Source organism: Tachypleus tridentatus, chromosome 8 (assembly GCF_004210375.1).
Source record: "Tachypleus tridentatus isolate NWPU-2018 chromosome 8, ASM421037v1, whole genome shotgun sequence".
Taxonomy (NCBI): Eukaryota; Metazoa; Arthropoda; class Merostomata; order Xiphosura; family Limulidae; genus Tachypleus; species Tachypleus tridentatus.
Genome location: NC_134832.1, coordinates 561598 through 580433, shown reverse-complemented (window position 1 = coordinate 580433; position 18836 = coordinate 561598). Strand labels below are relative to the sequence as shown.

Sequence of the window (18836 nt, the reverse complement as noted above, 5' to 3'; positions counted from 1 at the left end):
CTATACTGAAGAAATAAGCAAAAAAATGGAAACTAGATCCAAAGTGCAGAGAAAACACCTTCACACATTTTTTAACACTGCAAGTCAAACATACACACCATAACCATAGAATACACCCAGATACTAAGTAGGGCAACAAAATTAAACAAACATAAAAAAAAAAACTTATACCACAACTAAAACCAATATAAAGGAATACATTTATACCTATACTAATTAATAACCTTACATTTAACTGCAATGCCCCCTACAATCCCATACCCCTTGTACTCTCGCTCCTAAGACATGCGCCCAGCAACAGTCAGCTGCAAATTCTCTTTGTTAACTTGAAGATGACCTAGGAAGGTCAAAACATTGTTCTCTGTTTCATTAGTAAAAGTGTTAATACCCATACCAGCTGTTCTGAGATACAATTTTTCCATCAGTTTTTGTGTTACAAAATTAATGAAACATTTCAGTGGCAATTTCCGACATTAAAGGAAATGAAGGGAATTTGAAATGATTTTTTTGCTAATGATAAATGAAAACCTGGAATTATTTTACAGACTTTAATAAAAGACCTATATAAAATATTATGATTAAATCCTTTAGACAGTGTAATATTCTAAATTATAAATAATTCAGTTCAGTTTGCAGAATCTCCATTTTTGAGTGCAAAAATTTATGATAAAGTAGGTGAAAACTTTAGGTGATGTGATGATTTGACCTTGAAACATGAAAGCATCATATGTATACATGACTGGTTGCGAATCCTAGCTCATAGAGATCAGAGCTCCAGGTACTTTGGTACATTCTTAAATGAGGTTGAGCAATAAATATTTCTATCATTTACTGCTAATGTGATCAGCAAACACTGGACTTTTACAATCTTTTGCCATTTTAACTCATGTTTCAGTGATCAAAATTACTGACTAGTTAAAATACAAACTGCTCATTTCATAAAATACTGATGAAATATTTGTACAAACAAGTTTTCATGTGTTATTCAAGTATAATAGGTGTCTTATACTTCCTTATTTTAAATTCTAGGATTCATATAAAATTTTCATGTATACAAATGTATGTAGTTTTTACTACATAATGTTGGTTAAGGTAACAGCTAAGTTCCTTTCACCATAGTTATCTATTGCTCTGGATAATTCACTTATATGTCTCTTCATGGAAAAGATTTCTGTAAACTTGAGGATGCTAGTTATGGAAGTAGACAGTGATGTTTTCCATTAGCAGGTCAGTGACAATTTGAAAGTAAGATCTACCTTATTTTTAAATGCAAATGACCAACAGTAATATTGGTACACATGCACCTTATGAAAGAATATTATTATTCCTGATTGCAACAGTTTTTCATGGAGATCAACAGAAATTTACTTCTTCATCAAGACCTCTCAAACTTCCAGTAAAGTGCCATAAATGTAGGCAATTTGACTTTTGATACATGGAAATGTTAAGTAAATAATATTTTACACTGTTGCAAACTGTGTCCAGTCTCTTTCTTTCTTAGAATCAGTCAAAATCAGAACTACTCTCACATAACATTTCTGTCAAACCTCCAGTTATTCTGAATTTCCTACCCAAATAACTTTTAAGAGGTATCAGTAGAACAAAGTATACCACATTCACTACTGCAAATTACTATTACTCAATTTCAAACGTCTTTTAAAAGGTAGATACAGAATATTACGTGTGATCGTGCATTAGCCTCTGTCTATCCTACAACTTTATTTCTTTCAATTCTAAAACTTATGCAAGCTGAAATGTGTGTGCATCATGAAAGCCATTTTTTTTCAATAAAAGTTATCTAATAAAGGAACATTGTTTTTTAATGGCATATAAAGCATTAGGACACTAAGACAAAAGGTAAGAGCCTCCAATGTCAGTTGAGCAAGGATTCAGCAGTGTGATGTACTGGTGAGTCTACAATAGACAAAATGGGTCTACATTGAATAAGGAAAGTTTTGTTTGGGAATCTTGGGAAGAACTTGAAAAGGGAGGGAGAGCATAGCAATAGATGATAAAAAGAGAAACATTTTATCTTTTCTTTGATAGATTATTTAGGCAAAGTATTCATGATGAGACTTTGTAGAATGGATGGCAACTGCCTGTTCTGAAGACACAAATATATAGAGGACAATGTTTCAAAAGTCTTCTCAGTCTTGAAGACGAAAGGTGGAAGACTTTCAAAAAGTCGTCCTCCATACTTGTGTCTCCACAACATGCAGTTGGCATCCATTTTACAAAGTTTCATCATTTTATCTTTCGGCTTGTATACTAATAAGTTTTTTTTTAATGTTATAAGAAACTTTAATAACAGGGTGGATCTCCTTTGAGTAAACGCTACAATCAGTCATTTCATTTGTGTGTTTTCTTTTCACAAGTCTTGTTGTTATAATTATACAGCATCAACTTCTTCATTCTGAAAACTACAGACCAAAGTATCGAAAGATGTCTACTTTCCACAATAAATATCACCATGCTTAGAATTTGTTCTTATTTAATTAACTACTATTCCAACTGTAGAAGTTTTAGTTTGATGTACTTATCTTCTAGCCCCAGAGCTGGACCCATGTTTACTATAACTAATTTGTTTAGCTTAAGTGTTTGTTTGTAATTAAGCACCATGCTATCTGTGCTCTGTCCACCAGGGGTATTAAAACCTGGATTGTAGTGTTGTAAGTCTGTAGACATAACCCTGTGCCACTGGGTGGGGCTAGCTTAAGTAAATGTTATTTTTAAATTTCCTGCATTTCTTGGCACAGTTAGTACCAGGTTGAATCCACAGTTCTCTTAAGTTTGTTTCACAATTTATAGCTGAAAAGGATTTCTTTTCATTCACATTAAAGTGAGGTGTCATAGAAAGTTTGTTATTTAAATATACGTTTAAACATCCACACTATAAAAGCAAATACTATGTTCATAACTGATAGTTTGGTGATTTTATGTCACTTCATTTCCTTACTAGTATACAACAGGTAAAAATTCATAACAAACTAAAGAAAAAGGATGAATTTAAAAAAAACAAACAAGGAAGGTAGGACAGCATTTTTGATATTTACAAAAAAATCATTAACTCAAAAATAGTCTACCCAATGCTTTAACAGTTTCTCAGAAAGATCTGAGATTATCATAAAAATATTCATCTACAAAGAGAACTTGCAGATATGGTAAGAAGAGAAACATAGATGATTAAATAACAGAACTATCAGAGATTTTTAGATTTAATTTTCATGATGTACTGATACAAACAAAAGAGACAGCATCATTATGAGACCTCCAATTATAGTTTAAAAACCATAATTAATTTAAAAACTACAGCAAAATCAAAGTGTTAAGGCTTTGATATGAGACCACTCAACATGGGTGAAAAAAAAAGCCACAGGTATTTTACAGACTGTACCGATAAAAACGGTACCAGCCTGAACCATGTATCAAAAGCCACTAGTAGTTTGCAATTTGTACAAGATTCAAAGTGCTAAAGCTTTGAGATAAAGAACAAAGTCATGGATCAATAACCCTAGACAATTGTAATTAAAACTTTATCAAAGTGAGATGTGCATCTCCTACTTCACTTGTTGTATAATCAGTGGATTATTGCACTTTAAAAAAAAGCTTTATAATCAAACCATGCATAATCCAACTGACAGATGCTATAAAATTCCAGAAACCATGTTAATCTTGAATCTCTTAGATATTCTGACTGTATACACATTCAGCTGTATGATCACTAACAAGATATTAAACTAAAGAACCATTTTAACTTTTTAATAAAGAACCATTTCAAATGGGTTTAAAAAACTGTTAAAGGAACCTCCACAGTAAGAATTGAATGAATTGTTAAAACAAAGAAAATGATTTGGCAATTTTTATTACTGTCTTGATCCAATATACATTTTAACCTACCAAAAACTAATGGTTCACACATAGGATAAACATAAAAACAAGTTATTTGCTGGGTTAACCAACAAACAAAATAATGATAATAAAAATGGAGCTCTCTTCCCTTAATACAAAGTATAAAAAATTAAACTTTAAATGTTTTTTTTTATTTATCAAACATATTTATATAGATATGCATTATTTATATTTATAAATGTAATTATAAAGTATATATATATACATGCACATTTTTTTCAAACATACAGTGGTACCTCAGACTGAAATAGTCCTATTGGATCAATTATAAAATGGGTAATTTATGCTGCGAGAAAACCCATCAAACACTAATCAACAGAGTTTCATCATCACTTTAACATAATAACAGCATGTTTTTTGTTGTAAGAAATAAAACGTTTTTCTCATGTCACAAACATCAAACAATAGCCAACTGGTGATAGTTATGTGTAATGAAAGTCAATAAAAATCTAACAAAAACCATTTACTCTTTGAATACAATTATATGAACTTCTTACCTCATATTCTTGCTCTGTTTCCATCAGACCTGCTACAGCTACTAACTGATACTGACGAGCCTTTAAAGCTGATAAGGGTCGGCGAATTAGCCTCATGGCATTACTGAGATTTGCAGTGTTATTAAATTGATCCATTTGGGCTTTGCAATGACTTGAATCAAATACAAGTAACTGAAGAGAACCATCTGTGTGCTCTTCGACACCTATCACTGTTCTACTATGGCCTATCAAAAATCAATGAATAATTGCTAGTAAAAACTACAAAACAATAATAATTTATTCCACATTTTTTACAAAATTGAGGAAAAAAACAACAGCAAAGACAACTATGTTTTACAAACACATCATTTATTAATGACCATTGTTTGTAAGAAGGTTCGTGTATGTTTAACTACTCATTTAATTTCCAAACAGTACTGTAATAGTTTTTATCCATAAAAGTGTAGTTTGAAATTTTCAGAACTGAGTTTAACTACTCATTTAATTTCCGAGCAGTACTGTATTAGTTTTTATGCATAAAAGTGTAGTTTGAAATTTTCATAACTGAGTCACTACTAACAATTCATACCAATAAATTTATTAAAATATAGAAATAAAAACAAAATACCTCTTAAAATTGAATAAGATGAAAAATAACAAAATCTGACTTTTGGTATTTGGGCCTTTTTAGTATCATATGTTTATTCTCATTTATATATATACACACACACTTACATATCATTATACACTTTGATGTAAAATCATAATGAATAACCCACTTTGAGAAATATACCATTATGTAAATTATAGCTGTTTCTTTATTTTTATAGTTAGTTTCTCTTCTGTAAAACCTGTGTAATAATGTTTGTTTGTTATGGTACAAACATGTTTTCCTGAACCCAAAGCTGTAGGACAAGACCTTTAGATTTAGTTTACATTAATGACAGTAAAAGAGAAAAAGTCAGTGATTGCAAGTCTTACAGAACAAAATTTGAATACCCAATTCTTATTAGCAATATCACAACTGAGGGAATGTTTAAAACAATCTGACACCAAAAAACCTACATTTTTATAGAAAGACTGTTTTAATTTTAAATATTCCTACAAGTGAGCAAGAGAAAAGCTTAAAATAACAAGCACATAATAAGTCTAAACATTTCTGTACAATTTACAACACAAGTACACCTAAAGTTTCACCTAGGTTTTCAAGTAAACTTTGCAAAAAAATACTACTAACATTTAATGTAAAAATCATAATGAATTTTCTGATAAACAGGATGCAAAACTAAAAATACTTTTTCTACTTCTTTCTTTTTGAAGTTAAATATTTTATAAGAGATAAATTTAAATACAACATCTGTTTTGTGAACAGATAGATGAACAGTTAATTGAACAAGTCTTGTAGTACTAAAATTACTACATCAGACTAGACCAAGTCTTCATCAGAAATTCCAACATTACAATGATAGATGAAGGAGAAAAATCAACGTACCATGATGCTGAAGATACAAAGGAACTTTAAAATCTTCCTCTTTGCTGAAGTAGTTCTTAACCCAGATGAACATCTCTGAATGAGTTCCATTAGGTCCTGTTGGCTGGTGGAAATCTATTAACTGGCATCTGGCACAAAGGAATCACATTTTGCTATTTAATATCCTGAATGAAATATCTACATTTTTTTTCTTTCAGAGCTTAATTATTCTTTAATAGATTTAAATTATTGATTACTTAATGATTCTACTCTTTCAGTAATGCTACAATCCAATTATTTCATTAATAAATAATCAACTTATTAAAAATTTCAAATTATTTTGGTACACAGAGAGGAAAATACAAACACACAAACAGACAGAGAATATATTTATTATTCTGATTCTTCTGGACCCAAGCAGTGTTAGATTTGCAAACAATTCTGGTTACAAAAGCATTTCCCTTATAACAGTTTTTGCACCTTGTTAATTTTCTAAAAAGAGTATATTTACATTGCCTATAACAATAACAGTTTGAATAATAATAAATGTGGTAAAAGAAACCTTATAATATATAAAAACATTTAAACTACAGTATTTTAAGTGTGAACTACAGTACAGACGGCAAACAACTGAATCTTTCCAGCAGGAAAGAACTTGCAAAAAGCCATAACAGTGCCACTAAGTTACAATAAACCTAATGATACCTTTACTGGAGAAACCATGGCTATGACAAATGAACATTTGTATTCATAGATGTTGTAATTTCTAGTTAAGAGATTTCTGGGTATAAAGATGCCAGATAACAAAGGGTTTTTTTTGTATATATTTAATTTTGTGTCAGAGTTTTCAGAATACTTTTTTGTACACAAACTATATTTCACATTTAAAAGAATGCATAAGCTCAACAAAGCACAACAATTATTAAACAAGAAAGGAAACAAAAATTCTAACAACTGAGTTACTATACAAAATTAAGTTTTATTAGCAAGTGCTTTTATCCTTAAAAGTGTAAAAAAACAACAACATAAAAAACCAGAACATTCAAAATTAATATTCTGCTAATAGTTATAAATGAGTGTGTTATTTTAAGAAAATTTTAGTACATTTAAGTTCACTACTGGATGAAATAAAAACTATATAACCTGAGAACTTTTGAAAGAGTTTGGATTATAGGGTTTTTATTTCATCTTTATCATTCTTGAGCCTACATGTTTTTTAACACCATAAAAGTTCATTACTAGATTATGCTTTATGATTTTTAGTCATATAATTTTATTTTTTAATAACATCTCTACAGATTTCCTTTCCCCACATTAATTACTCATATTATGAATCAAAAAATTAGCTCAGTAGAATATTTTTGTATTTATAGAACATTTTTCTAAAATTTTCTTCTGATCCAATTTTTTTCCTTAATCTGTCAAAATCAATTCTAAATATGTTCTGAATTTGTTTCTTTTTTTCAAACATACAGTTAATATATCTGTCAAAACTACAGTTGTTTAAAACTCTCTCACTAGCCTACCCTTTAATAAATGCTTTTCACGAAATCTTGTGGCTAGGGTATAAATACATGTATCAAATCATAACAAATATTTACCTAATGTGGAAAGAGGAAAAAAAAGTTACAATCTCAGTAGCTCCGATCCACTTCCTTGTCTTAGTCAACCTTCCCCCAAGTTGTTCACATCCCTGAATGTCAAATCCTTTTCTCCAAGCTCCCTCAATGAGTTCTTGAAGCTTGGAGATCGAAGGAATGGTCGTCTTTCCTAGAAAATATACACAATATAAATCAAAGGTCAATGGACTGAAAGTTTATGTCATCTTGTGTAGAAATTGAAGCAAAACTGTTTTAATGTCTATGTCTACTCATTATAACATTATTTTAGCCTCATATTACCCTGCAACTAAAACAGTTATACAACGAACTACAGAGTACCACAGATGGTAATAAGATGAAATGTTTAACAAAATAAATAACTACATTACATTTATTGACCAACCAAATATCTGCTGCCAATATTACTGATAAGTTTAACCAGTTCTTCATCACTGCTACTTTCATATATCTTTTAAAAGTTTTTGTTCACCTGAGCTCCAGTTTAACAGCATTTCCAAAACAGTTCTAAAAGGATAGCTTCACACTTCTTTATACAAAACAACTTAATAGGAATTCTTTTACCATTTTAATACTCTAATAAAAGTATACACAATAAATCTGTAATAACTATAGAACAGTATCAAAAGCATACTGATTCCATTTATTTCTAATGGATTCAAAGATTATTTGACAAAATATGTATGTTTTTTACTTGAAATTGATAATCATAATGATATTAACTTAGCGATGACATCTGTAATAACAGCAGCTGAGATTGATTGTCATTGGTTAAAACATGATTTTACACAGACTTTAAGGTTTATAATTGTTTCTTCAAAGTGGTTTTTTACATCTCCACATAAAATTGATAACTGACCAGGTATGCATTGTTTAATTAATTGCAATGTGAAAAGCAAGTACGATGGAAGAGAAGTTTTTTAATACATAATTTTAACTTGTTCTTAAAAAATAAATTAAAAATCAGCATTCTAGTGACAGAAAAGGAGACATCACCATAGAAGTCTAAAAAGAAACATAAGCTTTATCTAAAAATTATGGTTTGAGGCATTTCCCCTCCACAGAATGACTGTATTTGGCAAATTGCAAAGATAAAACAAATTTTAACAAGTCTGTTACATATAAAATTGATAACCACAAGTTTTGTTAAAAAACATCAAGTATAAGAACATTTCATGCTGCTGATACATGAAGAGTTTTAGCCCTAATATTAGATTTTCATTCTATTTTCCTTTCTTTTAAGGTTCTGTCAAGTGACTGGCAGATTGAAAGGTTAGAAGTCTTTCTAAATAGCAATAATAAAGTCAAGTAAAAATAAATAAGCACCACTTAACTGACAGCGTGTGTTTATCAACATTAAATAATCCTAACAAGTCCTAATAAGAACATGCAATATAAATAGAACAAGCATTAGTAATTTAATTTGATGATAAATACCTTTATGCCTTAAATACCCAGGTGTTTCAATTCAACACACCTGTTTTAAAGTTAGTTTTACTGCACATCAAAAAAACTATTACATGAAATTGCTTAAACCTTGACATAAAGTTCCTACACATTATGAAACTTCTATAGAATATCTTAATTTTCACATATATGCATGATATTTATATTAAATCTGAGTTCTAAAAACTTGAAAATATTTGTGAAACATTTTTTAAAGAAATAACTAAAACTGTTAATTTTTGTTGTGGATTTCAAATACTGATTTCAATGTCATCCTAAATCTTTGTAGAACATTCCTATGTTTCAGTTTCAGTATGTTTACAATCACTGAAATATAATAAAAATAACTTTTTTACCATGTAAAAATCATAAGTCAAAATTTTTAATAGTCATTTTTTCACACAGACAGCATCATTAGCTGTGTTTTGCAGTACAGTCGATGTATTTCTGGAATATATGACGAAATTTTGAGGAATATTACATCATTCAAAACTGCATTAGAAGAGCAAGGAGACCAGTCAATTGATTGATTTAGTGTTTTATGGCACAAAGCAGCGAGGCTATCTGCGCCAGACATTCGGTAAAAATGTAAAAAATAAAAAAAAAAAAATAAAATAAATGTAGTAATAGACATAAATGGAAATGAAGGTAAAACAAAAAAGTATAAAACCAATGTTGACACCTAGTCTACAATGTTAAGATAGAAGGCAAAATATAAGAAGTTGTAAGATATTTTCTCTAGCAAAAAGGTAATGATCATAACCCGCCAGGAAGACTAACAGGTAAGTTCAAGAACCACCGTCAGTCACCTGAAGTTGGTCTTTCCAGTCCTGGTTCCGGGTTATGTGTCATAGCAACCAGTATCAAAATGTAAAAAAAATAGAAGTTTTAAAAGATACATAGCAAAATTGTAACAATGAGTAGCCAAATGTCCAGTAAAAAGATAAAAGTCAAGTAAATGGAGTAAAATTTGTAAAAGTAAATGAAGGTAAAAACAAAACAGCAATTAAAACAGAAAATGGTGTAAAAACCAATGGTGACATCCAGTCTTCAAAGTTGTAAAATATTTACTCTAGCAAAATGGTAATGATCATAACCCGCCAGGAAGACTAACAGGTAAGTTCAAGAACCACCGTCAATCACCTGAAGTTGGCCTTTCCAGTCCTGGTTCCGGGTTATGTGTCATAGCAGCTATTATCAAAATGTAAAAGAATAAAAGTTTTAAAAGACACTCTGCAAAATCATAATAATGAGTAGCCAAATGTCCAGTAAAAAGATAAAAGTCAAGTAAATGGAGTAAAATTTGTAAAAGTAATTGAAGATAAAAGCAAAATGGCAATTAAAACAGAAAATGGCATAAAAACCAATGTTGACATCCAGTCAACAAAGTTGTAAAGGACTACCTGTAGCAGAATGGTAATGATCATAACCCGCCAGAAAGACTAACAGGTAAGTATAAAAACCCCCGTCAGTCATCTGAAATTGGTCTTTCCAGTGCTGGTTTCCGGGTTATGAGTCAATATGGCCAGTACTAAAAAGTTAAGTAGTAAAAGTGTGAAATGATATGCAGCAAAAGTATAATAACAACTCGCCAGGATGACTAACGAGTAGTTCAAACGGATAGTTCAAACAGTAGCGTTAGTCACCTGAAGTTGGCCTTTCCAGTCCTGGTGTCGAGTTATTTAATGTTCTGGCCATTGTCCAATGTCAAATTGAAGGAGAGAGATTAAAACTGTAAAAAAGGAACCACAATTAAAAGGTGTAATGAATAAATATGCAACACTTAAATGAGATTAAAAAGATTAATGGCCATTAAAAATTAAAACATTATCAAGGTGGACAGAGTCACCATCACCAATAACTCTGTCCAATGTTACAGACTGACCCTGGGAAAAAATATGTTTAAAATATTGCCGTCGTTGAGAATTATAACGATGGCAAGAAAGTAAAACGTGGCTGATAGTGATTTGAGTGTTACACAAACTACACATTGGTGCATCAGTTCCAGATAAAAAAAAATGATGAGTTAAAAAACTGTGACCAATGGGTAGCCTAGTGAGAACAACTTCATCCTTCCGAACTTTACGGAAGCTAGATGGCCAAAGTCCAATTTTGGGTTTGATTTGAAAAAGTTTGTTGTCACGTTGCTCACTCCAAATGGACTGCCAGCTGGCACGGAGCCGAGCCTTGAAGACAACAACATATTTAGCTGCCATGTCTGCAAGCTCGTTCCCGCGAATACCAACATGGCCTGGTATCCAAAAAAACTGGATTGAAGTAGCTGCTAATGAGAAATGGGCCAGTCGGTTTCGAATATCAGCGAGAATAGGATGTGAGCTAACGTGTAGCGATTCCAAGGCAAGTATAGAACTAAGTGAATCAGTATAAATAGTGCAGTTGGAGTACTGCTCAGCTGCAATATGATCCAGGGCAAGAGATATGGCATACAGTTCAGCAGTGAACACAGAAGCTGTAGAAGGGATTCTGCACACAAAAAAGTGTTACACAACACAACAAAAGTTGTTCGCCAGATGTACTGACCCATAGAAAACCATAGCAGAGCCCACTGAATTACCTGATTTGGAACCATCTGTATAAATGGGAACTGAATGATTGTTTGAAAATTATTCATTGAATAAAAGATGATACTTCCAATCTGGAGTATCTGCCTTTTTTAGGTGACTGAAAGAAAGGTCACATTTGGGGGCTGTAATAAGCTATGGTGGGATGGGCCAACCTGTGGAATCTGCAATGTTATCCAAGGACAGACCCAATTCATCCAATTGCGCCCGGATGCGAAGGCCAAACGGAGCAATGACAGATCGTCTGTCCTGAAAAAGTACTGCCCACCGAGAAAGGAAAACACATTTCCAGGTGGGATGCTTTGGTAAGGAATGAAGTTTCAAAGTATATTGTAAAGATAGTTGCAAACGGCGAAAGTGTAGAGAAGGTTCATGAGATTCAATGTATATACTTTGAACTGGAGAGGTACGGAAAGCCCCAGTGCAGAGTCGAAGTCCTTGGTGATGAATGGAGTCCAGCATCTTTAAGGCCGAGGGTCTGGCAGAGCCATAGACCATTGATCCATAATCAAGTTTCAATCTAATAAGAGCACGATATACCTTTAACATTGAACAGCGATCTACCCCCCAACTGGTAAAAGAGAGAACACGGAGGATGTTCAGTGCTCTTGTACATTTGACCCGAAGCTGCTTTAAGTGTGGTATAAAGGTCACTTTACAATCAAAGATAAGCCCCAAGAACTTGGTCTCTGAGACCACTGGCAGCAAAACTTCACCGATAGGAAGTTCAGAATCAGGGTGAATACCCCGTCGACGGCAAAAGTGCATGCATACAGTTTTGGAGAGAGAGAAATTAAAGTTGTTCGCCAGAGTCCACTTCCGTACACAACTGAGGGCGGTTTGTAGTTGCCGCTCAATATATCTCATGTTTGACGACTGACATGAGATGTGAAAGTCGTCGACATACAGCCCATTCGCAACAGTGAGAGGGAGTTGTTCAGTGATGGCATTTATCTTTATACTGAAGAGTGTAACACTCAATACACAGCCTTGAGGGACTCCAAGTTCCTGTACAAAAGAACGGGAAAGTGTCAAACCCACACGAACTTGGAATCTCCTGTCCATTAAAAAAATTTTTAATAAACATGGGTAGATGGCCAGGTAACCCATATGTATGGAGGTTTCACAAAACGCCATACCTCCATGTTGTGTCGTAAGCCTTCTCTATGTCAAAGAATATTGATACAAGATGTTGGCGGTTGAAACATCTTCTCTGATAGATGTTTCAAGACGAATTAGGTGGTCTGTGGTGGAGTGCTGTCGACGGAACCCACACTGGGTGGGCGAGAGGAGGTTGTTTGATTCAAGGAACCAAACAAGATGAGCATTAACCATCCTTTCTAATGTCTTACAGAGACAGCTCGTCAAAGCAATTGGACGGTAGTTTGAAGGAAACTTGGGATCTTTCCCTGGCTTAGAGAAAGGTAAGATAATAGCCTGGTGCCATACATCAGGAAAAACATTCTCCTGCCAGATCCGGTTGAAAACAATCAGAAGGACATCAAGAGAAGCAGGAGATAGATGGTGCAGCATGTCATAATGAATATCATCAGGTCCAACAGACGTACTGGCAGACTGATGAAGGGCCATTTTTAGTTCCACCAGGGTAAAGGGACAATTATAGTCAAAGAAACAGTCAGTTTGAAAGGAAAGAGGTGATCGCTCTGCCCGAGTCTTGATGGCCAGGAAGGTGGAGGAACAAGCAGAAGTGCTAGATACCCGGCAAAAGCTTTCACCTAGAGTGTTAGCGATGTTCCGAATATCAGTCACCTCCTGACCATCAGAGAGTAAGATCGAGAGGGGGATAGAATTGTAGTGTCCATTAACCTTTCGAATCCTGTCCCATATGATCTTGGAACTGGTGTTAGAAAATATGCTGGCTGTGAACTTAATCCAAGATTCCTTCTGGCTTTGACGTCTTACCCACCTAGCATGTGCACGGGCCCGTTTGAAAGCAACCCGGTTTGAAAGTGTGGGATATCTACGAAAAGTATCCCAGGCCCGCTTTTGAGCCTTCCGTGCTAAGTGGCAAGCAGGATTCCACTACGGACGAGGATATCGTGGAAAACGTGTCGAGGTTTTAGGAATACACTGAGCAGCTGCATGTGTAATACAGTCAGTTACCGCTGCTACACAGTCGTCTATTGATGGCTGATTTACGAGGGCAGGATCAAGTTCTGTGAGAGCAGTGAAAGTGGACCAGTCTGCCTGATCCAGCTTCCACCGGGGCATGCGGGAAGGGTGGCATCGACCACGGCCAGTCTCTCTCAAAAGGATCGAAAAATGATCACTGCCTAGTGGATTACTGTCACTCCATGAAAAATGGGAGAATAATGAAGGGGAGCAAACTGAGAGATCAATAGCGGTAAAGGACTGACTAGGTGCATGAAAGTAAGTGGAAGAACCAGTATTGAAAAGAGAAAGATTGTGATCAGAGAGCATCTGCCCATCAATAATAGCACTTCCCCAGATGGGATGATGTCCATTAAAATCCCTTAGGATTAGAAATGGAAATGGCAATTGTTCAACGAGAGCATCAAGATCTGATTGATCATATGTCTCTCCAGGGGACAGGTACAGAGAACAAACAGTGATGGTATGACCCAAGGAAACACGGATGGCTACAGCCTACAAGGGTGTGTTGAGTAACAAAGACAGGGTGGGCACGTGTTGATCAACCAACAGTGCCACCTCTCCATGTACTCGACCATCACACAACCTGTCATTTCTGTACAGAGAAAACTGCCGAATGGAGACAGTATCAGCAGTTTTGAGAAATGTTTCTTGTAAAGAAAGACAAACAGGATGGTAGGAAGCAATCAGCGTTTTGATATCATCCAGATTAGAACATAAACCTCAACAGTTCCATTGTATCAAGGTGGCCATTTTTAAGAACGGGTAGGTGAAGTGGCTGGAGAACCCTTCGGTTTACGACCACGTCTTTTTTCTTTACTGTCTTTAGTAGGAGAAGGTCTATCAACCTCCATGGATCCTGCTCTGGGTTGGGTGGGCAGGTTTTTGTTATTGGAAGGGAAATCCAGTGACTGAGGACGGGAACGAATAATTGTTTTGTCTCTTGGGGTGTGAGAAAAAGATGTATCAGAAGAAATGCCTGTATTTGAAACTGAAGGACGTGGATCTTGAGGTTTGTTGGAAGGTATGGGAGGAACAGAGATGGGTGTGGAAGTCGATTCATCAACCTTTTTAACCACGGAGGTCAAAAGGCTTTTCATTTGTTTTGAAAACGATTCTCTTGGAGGCACAAAGAGATCTGTCTGCACTCCCACTGTAGTTGTGGAATGAAGTGCAGCAGCATATGTTCGAGATGGAGTTGTGGACAGCAATTTCCGAGCCTCAGGATAACTAATGTTATGTGTCATTTTCAAACGCTGCACCTCTTTTTCCTCCAACCATTTTGGGCAAGAATGAAAGTAAGAGGGGTGAGAACCATTGCATTTTACGCAATGTGGGTTCATGTCACAGTCATAGGCATCGTGGTCCTTGCCTCCACAACGAGTACATGTCAGGGAACCACAACAAGATGTCTTTGAGTGGCCGAATCTCTGACATTGGAAACATCAAAGAGGGTTTGGTATGTATGGCGAACCCTGCAAGCGAGATAACCTGCCTTGATGGTGGCAGGTGCGTGGTGAAGTAAATGTTAAAACGAGGGTGTTTGTTGGCAGGGTAACTCCATCTTTGCAGTGGAGATCGCCTCACTGCAGAAACTCCTTGAGTGGAGAGACCAGCGAGAATCTCTGACTGGGAGCGTTCTTCAAATCCCTTTCAACAATAACTCCTCGTGAAGAATTCAAGGTAGCATGGGGTGTAACCTCAATAGGTATATCCCCAATTGCCTTTGAATTCAAGAGGAGTTCACTGTGTTGGGATGTGGATGTTTCAACCAATATGTCACCAGATCGAAGTTTCTTTACTGATTTTGGAGAGACAGCAAGTCCCTCTAGTCCCTTTTGAATAAAAAGGGGACATTTGCCCTAAAGGTTTTTCGAAGAGAATGTAATATAAGAAAATGAGGTGCGTGTGTTACTGATGTTGAAGATTGCTGTTCTGAGTATTCAAGACGTGGTCGCTACCCATTGACTGTTTTTTTACAATTTTATTTAAATTTTTTTAGAGGATCCATAGGAAAAAGGAAAAATTTCGGTACCCACTGACCCCACCCACCATAAAGCCCTACAAGGGGACGCACTACAAAGTCACGCAAGGACAATGCAGCAACGCCAGGGTTTCGTGAGCAATATACCCAAACACCAGCATCAGGCACAATGTTCACAACACCCATTGAGAACTTCCAACACTGGTACTTGGTTGACTCTAGCCCAAGTGGACCAGCTGATTGACCCAATGGGGGCCACCCAAAGGCCACCCGTCTACAGGAATTCGAGGCCAAAGTGGTGTGTTAGGGTTGGACTCCTCAACCACCAGGATCCTCTCCTCCCCTTCACGGGTCGCCACTCTCGGCAAACACGAGGGTGGATGTTTAGATCCCAGAGAAGGTAACCAGATAGAACAGAATCTTCCCTGGGAGGTCCCCTCACCACGTACAGGAATCCACACCGAGGGGAGAGACCAGTCAAAAAACAACTTCTTACCAATTCAATGAAGAAAAAACGGTATCAATGGGGCCTGAAATACAAGAACTAGATGCAAGAACAATGGAGGAAGGTGTTATTCAGTGAAGAGACTCATTTCTTCGTACAGGGTCAAAGAAATCTGCATTTTTGCAGATCTCCAGGAGAGAAACTAGAGAATCTCACATCAATCAGTTCATAAAAATCCCTTGAAGAAGATGTTTTGGGGCTTTTTCAGCTACTATGGTATTGGAGGATTACATATTGTAGAAGGTATGATGCGAGAACCACAGTACATTGAAGTTTTGCAGAGAAGAGTCATTTCAGAATTGAAAAAGATTTCCAAATGGATCTAACATTTTTCAGCTAGATCTGGCTCTGTGCCACACATCAAAACTTGTAAAGAATTTTATGACTACAAAACAAATAAAGGTGCTGGACTGGCCTGGAAACTCTCTGGACTTCAATCCTATTGAAAATCTTTGGGTGAATGTAAAAAAAAACTTCAGGGAAATGACTGTACTATAAAAGATAAGCTAATTGAGGCCATAATTGAGGTGTGGTACTGTGATCCAAAAATGAGTAAAGATTGCAGTCAACTCATGGACTCGATGTCAAAGCAGATTAATGATCTTCTGAAAAAATAAAGGCAGTCATATCATATATTAATTTGTGAATAATTTTTGGATTCTCAGAAATAAAACATAAAAAACTGAAAAAATCGTAATTTTCTGTCTTGTTTCAATTAATTTGCACAAGGGTGTATCACAAAGCTTGGATTTCTATGCAAGTCTCTGCTGAATTGGAAGCAGTATTATTAGCTTACCTTATTGTAATGGAGCTTGCAATATATATATATATGTCCAAAACTTGGATCTCAGAAACTACCATACCAATTATAATTGATATTTCTATAGCTAAGCAATAACTAAAACAGTCGAAATGTCCATAAACATATGCTTCAAAATTAACCAATAAAAACAAAAAAAGTAAGTTTCAAATATAAAACAATCAAATAACAACCTTAATAAAATTATTTATTTTTCTTTAGTGAAAATCTCATGAGCATTGCAACATAAAAGCAATACTATTTCATTGATAACTACATTTACAAAGATATACATTATCAAAATTAAATTTGTGATGTAATGCTGCAATGATAGCTCATTTTTGAATTAAAATTTTAATAAAATCCTTTTTATCATGGATGGTGAACATTGTTGAATGTCAAGTATGAGTACATTGTTGTAGAACTGTCAAACATTTCCAAAATAGGACTCAGGCCTAATAGCCTTCCACAGGAACTAGCAGTTTCAGCCATCTGAAGGGTATTTCTGCTAGTACTGTTTAAGGATAATGGTAAAAGACCATTTGTTACATGCTTAGACTTATCAGAGCTGATATATGAGTGTTTTACACAACACCTTTACAACCAAGGTTAAAAAACAGTAATCGGTAAAACTACAGTTATATCGAAGTTAGAAGGTCCAAATTGGCACATTCTTAATCAAAACTATTTCAACTTTCGTTCTAAGAGTCTATGAGTACTGTACTATGCTAAAAACATTTTCACAAACACTACTACTTCTATTTGGTGTAAGCTGAAATTTATAATTCTCCAATAATGAAAATATATTTTCAATAGGCACTTCCTTCCATTCACAACATTGGCTATTCTCATCCAGTGCTACCCTCCATTTGCAAATTTTTTCTTTATGAATGCCACAAGCCTGCTGTCTCCCCTACTAGAATTGAATGATCCCAACATTTATTTTGTGTAAATCATCATGTCACTAAATCTCACAAAGAATAAAAGTGGGTAAAACAATGGATATGCCATGAGGTGTAGAGTGGTTAGGGCATGACAGACCATAATTGGCAAGCCAATTACATCCAAAATCCATGACATTAAGAAGCGACATTCATGTGGGGGGTAGGATGGGGATTATGTCTTCATCTGAAGTTCAGGAGGACTGGGGGGGGGGCTGGAACCATTCTGACTCCTGAGCATAACAAGTGATATATTTGATCTACTAATCCAGAGACCTGACAGCCCACTCAAACAGCCACTAGAAAAAGCTGATGAATATGGCTTGCTAACTCCAATTTGAAACGAGCCAGTCATCGAGATAATGATGGAATCATAACCCCAGAGCATGAAGATGGTGAGCAAAAACTCTGACTACCCAAAAAAAAAACATATGAGATGGAAGCAAGCTCAAAGTTAGGCATAAAAGTGACAATCCACCCCACAATGGATGAATTGAAGATAAAAATGAAACCTTGGTGATATAGGGATGTGGAAATAAGCACTGGCAACATCCATATTGATCATTTGTAAGTCTAGAAAAAATCACCACAATAGGGTAAGAAATTACTCAGTTGAACAAAGTAATTAAGGTGGGATAAATTGATAACAGGCATCCAGTCCCCACTTTTATTGGGAAAAACAAAGAATCTGGAATAAAAATCTGGTGAATGATGTTGAACAGGTTTGATGGTCTGATGACATAGCAGTTACTGAAATGCCTCTTACAGACACAAGCTGGTTGTGAGATCCTGAGACTGATGGAAAGAAATGGGTATCGGAGGTGAAGAAAAAATTGAATCATGAAAACAATATCAGTGATGTAGAGAATTAGCAAACCGAGATCCCTCTGGACCAGAACCACCCAGGTAGTCATTGATATTGTTGGTGATTTGACATGTGTCACCAAAGAAAATGAGAAGAAACAGGTAAG

The 18836-nt window shown here is 35.0% G+C and overlaps 1 protein-coding gene across 4 annotated transcripts in view; it reads right to left on the bottom strand.

Moving 5' to 3' along the window:
* LOC143258399 (zinc finger-containing ubiquitin peptidase 1-like) overlaps nt 1–18836 on the bottom strand; it is a 56835-nt gene that overhangs the window by 14086 nt on the left and 23913 nt on the right. For all 4 annotated transcript variants that reach the window (XM_076517284.1, XM_076517286.1, XM_076517288.1 and 1 more), the window contains exons 5-7: nt 7458–7626; nt 5878–6005; nt 4407–4630 (exon numbers count right to left, since the gene is read on the bottom strand). In XM_076517284.1, coding sequence (XP_076373399.1) covers nt 4407–4630; nt 5878–6005; nt 7458–7626 — 521 coding nt within the window. The remainder of the gene's footprint in view (nt 1–4406; nt 4631–5877; nt 6006–7457; nt 7627–18836) is intronic.